This window comes from Dermacentor silvarum, chromosome 4 (assembly GCF_013339745.2).
Source record: "Dermacentor silvarum isolate Dsil-2018 chromosome 4, BIME_Dsil_1.4, whole genome shotgun sequence".
Lineage (NCBI taxonomy): Eukaryota > Metazoa > Arthropoda > Arachnida > Ixodida > Ixodidae > Dermacentor > Dermacentor silvarum.
In genome coordinates, this window is record NC_051157.2 from 98,621,615 (window position 1) to 98,636,180 (window position 14,566).

Here is a 14,566-nt window from a genome sequence, read left to right on the forward strand (position 1 = left end):
ATATCTAATTGCATCCTCTAGTAAAGCCAAATTAACTAAGCCTAAAGTTCACAAAGTCACAGAACTTACACGAAAACTTCCGAGGCGCTGTTTGCCGCCTGTCTTGTTTTTGGCAGTGCAGTAAAACCTCTTTAACTGCAGACAATTTATCAAAGCTTGTCAGGCCCCTTTGCAGGTCGCCATCTTCTGAACAATATTTTTTTTTTTTTTTTCACATCAGAGTGAACCTTTGTTTCCAATCTGTATCAGACACGTCTGGGTTGTTAAGCAAAATGGGATCATGAAAGCTCCTAGTGAGTGGCTTCAGCTTTTATCTCTACCTCTAATGGTGACATTTCTTGTATAGATGCTCTGTGCATCACGTCCATTCACTCAACTCCTCCCAGTTTGATTCTGTTGTGATGTTGTCATAGAATTAAAATGCCAAAGCAGACCTTTTACTCCCTTAACTTCCTCTTTCTGGACACATCTGCACTGACTCACCCAGTTTTGGCAAAGTTTGCCCAGGCCTGCATAAACAGCTGGCTCATGTTGCGGTCTCCCTCGCTCCAGAGGACGTCATTCAGTTCCAGGTTGTCAGGGTAGAACTTTGGGTCCATGAATGGTGCACCGGACACCATCAGGTCAACCATGCTTTGTGGTATTTCTGTGAGTCAAAGTACCACAGTCATCAAAAGTGCTATGTAGACAAGTAAAAGATGTTGCTATGCTGTGCATCACAATAGACTAATCTCACAGAGTTTCACTATGCCACTGTTGCCACAAAGCATGCTGCTAGCAGTGTAGTCCTTAGCAGGCTGAAGGGCAACTATGTTAAAGAAGCATGTTGTGTTTGTACCATAGCAAGCCCGCTTAGCCCTTGAGAGCAAAATGTATGGAGGGAAGAATAAAAGGTTCTGCAATAAATGTTGGTTTGAGGAGATGCACCCTCCCACTTCCCCCTAAAGGTGGCTGCGCAGGCCAGAAGCCTCCCTGCTGCATCACCTCCTCACAAGGTCGGTGCATATTCAGGCACGGCTATCAAGATTGGACTCAGCCGTGACACCTTTATGTGTGACTTGTAAGACTCATAACGATGTTAACACTATTTGTTGGAGTGTCCTGAGACTCATTTCACAGTGCATATTTTTCTTTGAAGCACCCCTCCAGCAGCTAGACGCTCCACATGCTAATGTGAACACGTGCCGTTTCCACGAGGACACTGGACATTCATGAGGGAGGTGTCCCGACTTATCCTGAAGTATTTAAGTGACGTGGACTTAGCCTATGATTCGTAATGTTTGGCAGACTCATTTCAGGGCATTGCATCGGAGGGTGGGCAGCCCAATGCAGCACCATGCATGGGATGGTTCACAGGCTGCGGGCTTATGTCCTGTTCCACAATGGTGGGTGCGTCGTGTTCACTCATTTCGTGCTGCGCTTCTGAATGGTGAGAAACTTTACTGAAAGGAGCCACTTGGGTGGAGCAATTGCCAGCCTATTTTGCAAGGCTATACCTGCCTGCCACCAACAACATACCCCCCCTATAATTCACTAGAAAAATCCACAGTGCCATTATCTTCAGCACTTCCCTCAACGTTGCCTCTAACCCAAGTACAATAAGTGGTACTGGCAGGGATACAGTCCATCGCTCCGAACATGCTGAAATTGGTCTATTATCATGCGATCACCATTGCTCTAACTGCGAGTATTTATTTATGCAAAAACAGCACAGCAAAAACTAAACTAAAAACATCACTTACAGCCCTGTCGCGAGTAAAATAAAGTTTACTGGTCCTGATCCGCCAATGTCTAAGCTTAAAAGTTGCACTGCTACTAATGATTCAAGAGCATGCCATCATTTCAGCCTCCTAATGCAGTATGCTAAGAAGCAAAAGCAGTGAAGCTGAGCAGGAATCTGATACTTACCATCCCAGTCATAGACGCGTCTGCCATACTGCAACCTAGGATAGCTCTCAAGAGTGTAGTTCACCACGTAAGCATAGACACGAAAACCTTTGTCCAGTAGAAGCTTCATCACCTTGTCATGAGGGGCCACAAAGTAGGAGTCCGAGAGCATCTGAAAGAGTTGGCATACGCGTACATTCAGTCGACTCGCATACTAGCTGATAACCCAATCGTCAAAGAAATTCAAGTGAGCTTCACTATGTTTTGTCATGTTTACACTCAACAGGGTTCCTACAGGTTCCAGAGCAAAAAATTGAAGGGTATTTAAGGACTTTTAAGGCCCTGTCAAAGCTTTTCAAGGGTGCAGAGTGGCATCTCATGTAGCAACTTTTACTATAATGTTTCCAAAACACTATAGAAAGCTTTATTGCACTAGAGATACAAAAGTTATATTGGAAATGTCCAGCCTTGATCACTTCAAGTTTCTAACTTGAAGTTCCCGATGAGACATGAATAAAGCAGTGTAAACACAGAAGAGCACCAGCACCAAATGCTGGTGTCTCTCGCTCTCGCCTACCGTGGGGTTTTCCACTTTTGTGCAAGTCATTGTATGAAGTGGAATGTGTGTGCACTCATGCCGGCTTAAAATTTTTATACTACCAGTGTTTCTAAAATAGGAAGTTTCCCAAGTCCACGCCAATTGGCCATAGAAAGCGGATCACATAACCGATATTAGACTTCATAACTCAGGAAATCCTAGAGTTTTAAAGGGAAAAAAAGAATTCCACGCCTTTCAAGGGTTTTAATTTCAGGAGTTTTCAAGGGTTTCAAGGACTTGCACATACCCTGCTTAAGCGAACTGTAATTCTCATTTCTTACATGAAAACACAAGTGGCAGTACAGTCATACCCCTTCATAACGAACTCAATAGTTCAGCAAAAAGTGTTTGTTATATCACTGCAGTCGAATCTCGTTAATTCGAACACGCTTAATTTGACCTTACGGTTTATTCGAACTGACGCTGTGATCCCATCAAAGTTATGTGCATTCCAATGGTTACAAACGCCTGGTAATTCGAATGGGCAAGCATTTACGACGGTTAATTCGAACATACCGCGCTCCCACAATGCTGTTAGCAGCGCGCCAAATCACGCGGCGGCGACTCCGACCAGCATTGCTCCAACCCTGCCATAGAGCAAAAGCTCTCGAGAGACCTCCCAATGCTGCATGCGATGAAAAAAAAAAAAAATGCGGCAGAAATTTCACCCACTCTCAAATGGCGAGGTCGCCGTTTCTGCGTTGCGACCGAACACACGTGTACGTGCGTATGTCTCAGCTACGCGGAGAAAATGGCAGTGAACCCTTCGCCTTTCTGCTTCCTCTATTTTCTGGTCACTCAGGGCTGCCATACAGAGAAATAGCACACTTACGTCAACGTATCCCCTCATCAGGAGGGTCTGATTGTCCTGATCACTCCATGGAGTATACATGAAGGATAAGGCACTGATGGCAGCTTCCTCATTGAGCGTGTAGTTGAACTGGCGGGCATAGCGTTTCAGGTACATTCGAAATGTGTCTGGTGTCATGATGTAACGGTTGTTCTTGAGTTCTCTGTCTCGTTCTGCAAATTTGTAGTGCACAGTTAGAACATCCTTCAAAGATATGTTTATGCTGCACTCATTTACCCGTGCAGACACTAATAAACAGATTATTAAGCTAGAATACACACCCAGTTATTCTGATGCCTGCCAATGTCTAACTTTGGCATAGTTTCAGATAAAGCCCAGTGTACCTGAGAACATCTGCAATACAGAAATGTACTGCAGAGTAGCGCTGTGCTGTTAGCTTAATGCCTAAGGTGTGCACTTTTTTATTACTGCTTACTCACATTTCAGTTTGTTGCGACGTTGCGTGCATAACAGACAGTATTTAACAATAGTCAGAAAGGCAGAGAAAGATGTCCTCATTGTCGAGCTTCTGTGGTGAGAATCGACACGAAGAACTGGCAAGTTGATTCATGCTACCTTGCTTGGCCTGGCCTCACTACAGGTGCTTTAGAAGTTTTGACCAGACGTGCATGCAATATAATAATGAGGTTTAAGTTTAATTATTTTAAGGGTGTGCATCGGACCACCTATATTTAATATTTCCCTTTGTTACAAGACCACAAAAGTCAACAACACAAGGTGATGTGGTGGATTAATAGTTGGGCCACTACCGTCAACTGCAACAGCAGGTTACAAAGGGCTTCAGTAAGATGTATGCAACTCACTGACAATGTAGGATGCCTCGTCACGTGTGACACCAGTCATGTACGCCACCTGGCTACTAAACCGATGGGCCTCCTCAGGTGCGAGGTCTCGAAGGTAGTCTTCTGGGGACACGAACACGATACTGTCTGAACGTGTGTGACGGTCCAAGACGGGTCCCCAGGGTAGACGTCCCACTGTTGGCTGCATATATGCAATCACCAGGAACCCTCAAATCTTTCACTAATGATTACGTTGTTAATGTACTGCAACTGCATTTGACAGCTAACATGTTGCCAATGAATTGCCAATAACAGCAAACCTCTAAGGAACTGGTAAACCTGCCATACTTCAGTGAACAAGCGTTAGTGGTCTGTTTTCTCCCTGCATTAGAAACTTAGCTTTGCTTATGCGTTGTGTGGACTTGTGCTGTACAGCTAAGTGATAGTGATGATGTATGGAGGCCCTTGGGAGGCTTCTGTGTGCAGGGAAGAGTACCGTTTAGCGTGAAAGGCGAATCAAGCAGCAGGGTCTATAGTGTAGACACTGTCATTGTAATGCAGTAGCATTGACTGCAAGCTAAAGGTGGCTAGCCTAAGAATGAAAAGACCAATGAGTTGTACTTTGTGTACTGCTTCCAATTGAGCTTTGTACAACTTCAACACATTTCATGAAGAATATTTATATTCAAACATATTATGTGCACTGTACTATGACTTTCTGGCACCCTTGGCTATAAGAAAAATAAAATAAATAAAGCCTGAGAAAAACTACCACCCAGAGCTAGACCCTGCCTATAAATGGCATAGAAAAGAACAAAATAGCTATATGTGAGATAGATTTATGAAATAGTTATAAGTACTGTACAGTTTGCAAAGTTGCTTCTGTCATTAAGTATGAGTGGTCTGGCCCAGCACGAAAAAAAAAAAAAAAATCTTTAATGAGAGCCTGATTAATGCAACCTATGCGACCAGAGCCCTGCACCAACACCAAGTCAACAATGTCACCAAGATTTTCATTACACTAGTGCAGTCACAAAGGCTACCAACACGAAGTATTTTGTGGAGAGAATGGCAACCATAGCAGGTGCTTTATTCACCAAATGATAGATACCTAGTTTGGTGTCTCTCTTATTGCTTGTTTGAATAAATATAAGAAGGAACCGCTCAAAGCATTTCACAGTGAACTCTTCAAGAACGTCCAAAGAAAGAGTCAACAAGGACACTTACAAAATAGCCAACAAAATCCCACGTTGCTAGCGTCATCACTAGTAGCACCACAGTGACAAGACAAACTGTTGGCAACACGCCGTAAGTGTGGCAAAACTGGCCTGCTGCCACTGTACTTATCTAACAAGTGCTCTCACCTCGACAGTGGCCAAAGTGAACTCAGAGCTGCTATTCCCCTTGCTACGCAGGCAGTCGAGTAGGCGCCAGGTGCTGTCGCCATAGCAGCCCACCTTCTCACTATACAGCCAGCTCATGTTGCGCATCCGTATAGGGTCTTGGTCCAAGGCCCACTCGGCCACCGGAGATCCACCAGAAGCTATCACCCGCTGAAAGGCCACTGCGCACATGATCACAAAGTGTTAACTGAGGCGTGACGTTTCCAAAGTGATACCAAGCACAGACAAAGCTAGTGAAGCTCAGGACTTTCTGGCTACAACTGATTATGCAGCAAATGTAGTGGCAATGGCTTAAGCACTGTTTCTTCGTCTGGTACCCATTTAAATCTCAACAAGAATATAAGCTACCCCCGTTTGTTCTCTAACCCACACTGCTGTCTTCCTGTCCCTTAATGTTACACCTAACATTCCCCATCATCTTTAAACAGACTCGAACTTAATGTGTGCCTCTGGGAGCTACATGGCCATAACTTCAAATGCTTTGCTCTCTTCATGTAAACACATTTCCAACTCCTGCCACGTAATCTCTTCCACGATAACAGATGTTGACTTCTGTTGGCTGCACCAGCCACTCTCTCCTCATGCCTAAGAAAGTCAAATGCAAGTGCAATGCTCTTCCGACACCAGCATCTTCTCTATCTGCCCACAACCTCCTCTCACTTGCTGTGGTAATAGCTCCTCCTTTTCTCGCTGCCACTGAGAGTAAGTGCAATTTCTTCCATTCAGACAGCAATTTAAACCCTCCTAATTTACACCCTCTCATAACAGACATTGGACAGGAAAGAAACATAGAAGCAGCTTTTTGCGGAGGACAGCCTTCAAACAAAGCAATCAGGGTGACTTTGTATTCATTTACAGCCACTGATTTTGCAACACACATGCTAAAAAAAACATATGTAGCACTTTCATGGTCTCTAGTGTTTTGTCAGTGCACCACTGCTGCCACAAGACGGTGTTTCTTTTATAGATCTTTTTTTCTCTCACCCATTCCTCAGAGAAAGACACTGTGCAACTTAAGAGCTGCCAGCCTACTACCTCATATGCACAAAACAAGACTCAGAAATACTGTCCTCTTGTGTTGATGATAAAAATGCAAGCAGGTCAAATATACATCATACCAACTGGCTGTCAGTTTTGGTTAACTGTCTTTGACATTACTGCTGGTTTACAATGGCCTTATGCACCTACACAGGGTGTAGGGAGGGCTGTCCTGTAAACCTTTACTTTCAGTGGGTGGAGTACACCAAAACTCCTAGGCCATCTATAAAAGAGTGAAATGTTGCATTTACTGCACTTGTATAGTAGCAGCCCTGATTTCTGTTATGTGTGTGTATGTTATGTGTTAATTCCAACATTTTTTTCTGATCCCAAACCTAATGAACCTTTTCCATTGAAAGTAAATTTCTTTGCAACCTCCACAGGCACTCTAATCAATGGTACAAGAGATCAGCTGCATGAGCTGTCTGGCACACAGCACTTAAATGCCTCTAAGAAAGCATGGCAGTAAACATTTTGCACTACCAGAAACTTTGAATGCAACAAACTTGCCATTTAAGACAGTAGCTGACAGAAATATTCAATATGAGACAATATTTTCTAGCCCCTTGTAATAACACTTTACCGCAACCACGGAATAATTCTCTGGCGAGCCACAGATTTTATTTTTCTATTTCTTTTCATTTTTACAAGATTGTTATTCACATTATCTTCTGTGCAGAGAATGGTAGGCAATCACAAAGTAGCACAATGTGGTAAGCAATTCAACTACATCATCAGTGGTGCAGTTAAATATATAATGTCAGCATTTGTGTAGCCCATGAAGTGATGCCATATTTCTTGTACGAGTTAAAAAAAAAAAAAAACTAGAAATTCACAGTCTGCTAGAATCTGCCAAAAGTGCATTATGAGATATTTTGACAAGAACATAAGCAGGTGTTTTTAAGACTTGTATCAGTTATTACTGCAAAGACATTGCAAATGCAGGAAAAAACAGAATAAACACACTTCTTAATGTTGATGGTGAAGTGTTTACCAAATATGCTTAAGAAGGAATAAAGAAAGCTACACATTTTTAAAGTATAAAATGTGGCAGAAGAGTTGCATAAGTTGTTACTGCAAGTACCATTAAGCCTAACAATCACACAGCAAATTAGTGTTGTCATTGCTCTAAACAAAGAATCAATATCTTCAACAATCTGATAAGTATTCTCGTGGACCTCCTAAAAAGTGCTGAAATGGGCAGGTTAGCATATAATGACAAGGGAACCAACCAAAGCAAGAAAAATGAGATAAGCTTCAGGATGACACACATAGAACTCACTAACAACCATTGTTAAGTTCATATCAACAGCAATTTATGGGAGCAACACACAGTATGAAGAGAACAATACCAGCAATGTCACTGCCATATGAACGGCTGTCACACCAGTTTGACAAGTAATAAATTTCCCTGAACTGCAGCAACACAGAAAGCATGGTGACCCATGAATTGCCTTTGGCAGATGTGAAATGCATTGCAGATCTTGTGAGCACACTGTTCTTGGCAACACTGAAGCACTGTGCATTTGTGAAGAAATGGTGCACAGCTGCAGTTTCACAGCCATGTGTGTCATTCTAGACTTCCCGTCTCTTATGCTGTTTGTTCCCTCTTCAAATCTGCTAAAATGTCCGCTATGAACTAAAAAAATATTCCTGCTCCTTAATAATCCAAATATCCACCAGATCTAGAGGATAATCTGCTAAAATGGCAACACTAGGCCAAAGCAGCTCCTGCACACGTTCACATTCTCAGCAATCACCACTCACAATTGCGTTTGTTCATCTGATGGACCAAATGGAGGCCAGCACTGGCTGCTCCAGCGCCTGGACCAAACAGGGTGATACGAGATGGGTCTCCGGAGAAGCCTGCAATGTAGTCTCGCACCCACTGGATGGCAGCTGCTTGATCTAGCAGACCGTAGTTGCCTGGCGAAGCACCATCCCCCGTTGCCAGAAACCCTGCAAAAAAAAAAAAAAAGGAAAAGCCAGGCTTAAGCGATTCCTCCGGTGCAAAACTCATTTACTGCGACAGAAATGCGCCTTCGCAGTGGACGCCCCCATCTTGTCCAGAACACACACACTTCATTTACACTGACACGTGTCACATGTGGAGTGCGTGGTGCACAGCCCTTGTGGCTACAACAGAGATCAGTTAGCATTCCACTCACCTAAAGCACCTAGACGGTAATTGAAGGTGACCACAACAACATCTTGTGAAGCAGCCAGCATGTGACCAGGAAACAAATTTCCAGACCCATGATCAAATTCACCACCATGTATGTGCACCATGACAGCAAACCGACGATTCATATCGGCCAGCTGGGGAAAAAAAAAATAGAGCACGCCAGTTTGCGAAACAAGCATGCCAAGCAAGCATGCTTGAGATGTTAGCCGAAGAAATTTTTTATAATCCATTTCACAGGTTGTAGCCAAGCTATTTAATTAACATCAATTCTTTGGACAACATCGCCAGGAAATATGATCAAGTTGGCATAAACGTTATTCACACATGGCACGATAGCCACAGCGAGAATAACAATGCGAAAAAATTTGATTCGAAGTAATTTTACCATGAAAAAAAGGTCCATGCAGATGTTGACACAGTAGTTCGTTTGCTTGTCAGATTCACATGTGAAAGAAGACTCAAGTAGTAATTTGGTCAAACATCCTATCCATAAATATGATGTTTCACAAGCTGTCACAGTGATGTCATTAGACAACACTACCGACAGCAATAAACAGTGCCAATGCAAAACGGTGAATGCACAAGTTGCATGTACCCTCAGTCCTTGAAAATGCAGCATGAATGCTACATTAACATGGGTTCACCTACAGCCATCTCTTAATGTCAGTTTAAGCAAAGAAAAATGAAGAAAAAAAGAATATAATAAAAATTGCCCATTGTAACTAGGTTTGCGTAAATAAACGAGCTGGAAGCTTTGGTTAAATGACAAACATTCTTGTCCAGCCTTCTGTGATGGCTTTCATACAATTAGTAGCATTTTATTTTTCACAGTGTATCTTGGCACGGCTCTGTTCCATAGACTATCATTAGATTTTAAAGTACTGCACCTTATCTAGCATTTTAATATAGCATACCATGCTTCAGTGATGGGCAGTAAGAGCGGAAAAAAAAAAAAAATAGACTGAAACCAAACAAACCATGGGACCACGGAACCATGGGACTGAGCTTTCAATCAAGCTGTCCATTCCAAAGCTTGGTGTTCAACGATGAAATGTACTCACATTAGGTGTGTAGATATTAAGGTAGAGGCAATCTTCGCTGGTAGAGGGGACGCCCATGTGTTGACCTTTGTAGTCAATGTGTTGTATACACGAGTCCCTGAAATTCAGGGCTTGCACATTTCCCAAGGGACCATGAGCCTGAGGTTCCTGTTGACAAATTATTTTTGTCACTCTCATGTCATACCCATCACAGGAACCAAAATAAATACCAAAATAAATGCCCATAATGCCAAATGCCAAATAAATGCCAATAGAGCACTCAGTACAGATTGTGGTAAAGGATACGGTACACCTCGCAACGCCTCATCCTTTGTTGATGAGAAGAGAAAGCACGTGAAATTGTGCTGAATTTTTTTGCTAGCAGTTTGCACGTTAGGCACAGGTTAGTGAGCACGAAACAAATGAGAGTGTAGCTATCAGCAGGTAGCACTTAACTAACAGCATTGTTAGACATGCAAGTTCTTATCAGTAAGGCAAACAAAAAGGTAACAGGCAGAAAATGCGGGACATGAATTTAAAAGTACTGAGGCCTTCTCAATTTGTTCTCATGAGTAAATGGTTATGGCACACCTCGCACAAAATTTTGCAACTAAGATCCACACATATCATATGACTGAACCAAGATAGACAACTTAATTTGTGCCTAAAGTGGAAACAAGGCATGACCATGCAGAATATCTCCATAGCATGTAGGCTGATGGTAACTTCCAAACCTTGTTATGCGCAGCACAATAAGACTGTGTGCACCTTGTGACACCTCTGTCCCCACATACTCCTCATCAACTATGGACGTCATGCAGGTAACTTATCAAGTTTCTATTGCATCTGTAGGCTTTCTACTCCTATGATCTCCTGCTTGACTATCCACAGTATTTGTAGCTGGTCTTGCTAGTACCCAGTCCTAGGTAAACCTAGGTATGACAGCCATTTGAACGTACAAGATGATTCTGGCACAGAAAAGCCTGTTGTGGCAATGGTTATTTGTTACTTCACTAGTTTAAAATCACCACTTTAATATTAATACCATGCCTATCATGCAGTTAGTATTGATTGTGTTTATGTCAATGAATGTTATATATAGGGTCCTTCATTCTTGCATTTAATTTTTTAATTCAGGGGTAAAAAGCATGTGTTATTTTTTAAAGAGGAAAAACAAAGAGAAATCGGCCATTTTGTTGTCCAGCAGGCCAAAGTTAGGAATTTTTCTGGTAAGCTTTACAAACGATTAACACAAGAATGGTCTCCTTTCGGACACAAGCCTTGCAAGCAGTCACCCATATGAACATCTAATGGTAAAGAGAGCAGCTCACAAATCATATGACGAACTCATCTCTACAAATACTAGTTGTCAGGAATTATTAAAACATTTAAAAGAAGCCACATTAACAAAAAAAAAAAATGAGACGGATATTGCGATCCATTCTTTACACTGTTCTCTGCACATTGTCCTTGAAACAGTTTGGACAGATTTTGTAGACGCGGAGGGTACAGCTACAGTAAACAAATTATGCCACAATTTAAGTGAAGCGTCTCATATTAAGAGAGCTGCAGATGATTACGCGCAGTCGAGGACGGCAGAAAACTAGGTGGGGTGATGAAGTTAGGAAATTTGCAGGCGCAAGTTGGAATCAGCTAGCACAAGACAGGGCTAATTGGAGATCGCAGGGAGAGGCCTTCGTCCTGCAGTGGACATGAATATAGGCTGATGATGATAATGACAGATGATTACAAGTTACCCTCCTCCCTAGCTATGCTTTTTCTCAACTCTTTCGCCGACACAGCGGGGCTAAGCTCCGCCATCACTGACTCTGCGTCATGATGCGAAGTCATGTTGTCTACTTCCGGTTGTCTTGTAGTCAGCGTGCGAAGCCTCTATAACCTCTCCACTAGCCACCTGGCGGTCAATCCACAGTGAGAGCTATCCAAGCAGCGTGCGTTGCAAGTGTTCTGTTGCAGCGCTGAGTGTGTCCAGTATTCCGGTAAACACAGGTGAGCTGGCCGTCTTGATGGATGGGCAGAGGCATAAACTAAAACCCCTCCACACTATTACCGCTGTGATGAATGGGCTTTAGTGTAAACTTGAGTGGCCTAAGGGGCCTGGCCGGAGCAGCCACCTAGTAGTGCAGAGATTAACCAGCCAATCAGAGCTAATATTGTTATAACTAAGTGTAAAACATCTTAAACAACTGCCAAAAATGTACACCATCAGTAAAATAGAATAAATTTGGTTACTGTTATGTTAGATCCGTGTTTGTCTCGTTGAGTTCTATGCAGTTGCACAGAACTCAACGCACCAACCCACAGGTCACTTACGTTTGCACCTTTGCCCATCTGGCAAAACGCCCCAGATAACTACTTCCCCGCCTGTGATTACCGAAATGCTGGACACGCTAAAGCTCTCTATTGTGGTAGTAATCCTCCAGCGTGAAGTGACAGCCGCAAACGCATAGATCCTGGCGCCAATCGGATAGTGACCGCCCGATGCACTGCAGCCACTCCGCTCGCCCGCTGTCTTGCAGAGGGACACGATGTCGCAGCTTGACATGTCACCAATCGCTACATTTGCAGCCCATAACGCAACAAAGGTGATTCATGGTCTTCGCGAAAGGAAACCTCAAGAACAACAATGACCGCAAAGCTCGTGTCAACACGGAGCACATTGTAACACAAGCATACTACAACTGCTGTGTGCCGTAAGTGCCTGAGTGTAGTGACAAATTGTCGTTGTGTGTTCTCTTGCTGCAACTTTTTTTTATAGAAACAAATTAACCAACATTCCAACTATTACAAACAACATTTGTTCTCCATAAAGTTGGAAAAATTATTCATGATGCAACCTGTGTAGCCAATCAGACAGCTTGCCCTACTGACATCACATGCGCCAGGTTTTTTATTTTCTTGTTTTAAGGGGCAGCTGAAAACTCAGGGGAGCAGCACCACTGCAATTGGTAGCGATGCACATTTTTAAAGCGTTATAATAAATTACACGCTTTACGCAGATCACTTAAATGTGTCACTTAATGATCAGAAGGACCTACTCTAAAGACTCGGCACGTTTGCATAAAATCGTCAAAATCATTTCAGGGTCCCTTTAATGAAGGAAAATAGTACAAGTAGTGCACAAGGGCATGCTTCACAGCAGGTGTGATGTTTTTCCTAATCTTACAAGCCCTTGACATACATTATTAGTATATGCATTTCTTTGTCCATCCTAGATCTGTGATGCCTTTCTTCCTTGTCCATTGCCGTCCTGTTTTACTGGTTCTGCATACATGCTCTTGCAACAATTAATATTCAAGACATACCAACTAGACAAGTTATCCACCCTCCTTTGAATAAAACGCAGTTAGTAAACATCCTCTCAATGTCTAGCTGCCGTTTGCTGTGCATAACATCAGTGCACCGTTAATTCGCTTCTTAGCACATTACCCTCGTTTGCACGAACCCCAGATCTGGTACATCAGTGTGACGTCACGGACTGGAAAGCTTTTTTTTCGCATTTCGGCCATTGTGGTTCAGTAAATGTTTTTGAAACTTCCTCAGTTCTGTCTTTGCCCCTTTTAGAATAGTACAATTAACATAGTCCATTTTCACTTATAAATATTTAACTAGGCCCAAGCAGAGGGTGTCAAAGTTACATGACATCACAGCAACCTGGTGCGAGAATTTCAAGGTGTTGTCACCCCCCTTCTTTTGTTTTTGCATCTTTCCCGATTTACCAAGCCTCTTGTCATGGCAAGAATGGCTTTTTTGGTAATGTGGAAGGGCAATTTACTAAAATGGCTGAAATCATTGCTCTCTTTAGTGTCCATGTTAACTTCAGCAGCGGAAACATACAAATGGTATTTGAAGTAGGTAACTTCAGACTAATGTACTTAGTAGTTCATATGGAGGCACCCTGTGAGTGTTGCCAAATGAAACGGCAGTGCCATGCAAAGGGTGTATTTTATTGCTTTGGAGTGTCCATATAATTCCAAAGCGGATTTCTGCCGTCGGCGTCGTTGTCGCCGTGGGGTTCCGTATGACGTCAACGGCGATGAAATCGTCGCCGCACTCTGGACGCTGTATGTGCGAATGAAAGGGCGTCACGGGGAGCAAACGCACATCAGAGAGCAAACGCGCGTTCTGCGCCGTGCTCCCTGAAGGGCTGCAGAATTAAGCGTCTCTTTCCTCCTTTCCATCTGGGGCCGTATTCTGAAACGTTCGCCTAGGCGAAATTTCTTTTTTCGCTTTCAGGCGTGCGCCAATTGGCTGGTTTAGCAAAATTGGATGAGCTGAGTGGGTGGTTGAGCCCGACGTCATTCAATTTGCTCAACCAGCCAATCAGCGCGCATGCTGATTTCGCCTAGGCGAACGTTTCAGAATACGGCCCCTAGAGAGAGCAAACGCGACTTCTTCCGTCGCGCGAAAGGCTGTGGGGGGGCGGGAGGAAAGGGGGGGGGGGGCGACGTTTAGCTGCGGCACCAAATGCGTATTTATATTAAAACGCCGCGCGCGTTCGGTGCGAACGCGGGCAAAACGTCGATGGCGTGGACAACAGCAGTTCTGCGCTTTACTGGTGCTGCTGATAAAAATACTATCCTTACTCCGTACAGCTCTCTACTAATTTGCTATCGCGAAATGCTTCGCCTTTCGGGTGAAACTGCGACAATTTTTTTTTTTTTTTTTTGTGCACAGTATACACTGCTAAATGGGCATTGCACCTGTTTTCAGGCTAGTTTGATCTATTTTGCTGCATTTT

General features: G+C 43.3%; 1 protein-coding gene across 4 annotated transcripts in view; it reads right to left on the bottom strand.

Moving 5' to 3' along the window:
- Positions 1-14,566, bottom strand: part of LOC119450429 (cholinesterase-like) — a 28,662-nt gene that overhangs the window by 12,577 nt on the left and 1,519 nt on the right. For all 4 annotated transcript variants that reach the window (XM_037713875.2, XM_049665865.1, XM_037713874.2 and 1 more), the window contains exons 2-9: positions 9,826-9,972; positions 8,748-8,898; positions 8,347-8,538; positions 5,503-5,702; positions 4,160-4,340; positions 3,318-3,508; positions 1,909-2,059; positions 484-646 (exon numbers count right to left, since the gene is read on the bottom strand). In XM_037713875.2, coding sequence (XP_037569803.1) covers positions 484-646; positions 1,909-2,059; positions 3,318-3,508; positions 4,160-4,340; positions 5,503-5,702; positions 8,347-8,538; positions 8,748-8,898; positions 9,826-9,972 — 1,376 coding nt within the window. The remainder of the gene's footprint in view (positions 1-483; positions 647-1,908; positions 2,060-3,317; positions 3,509-4,159; positions 4,341-5,502; positions 5,703-8,346; positions 8,539-8,747; positions 8,899-9,825; positions 9,973-14,566) is intronic.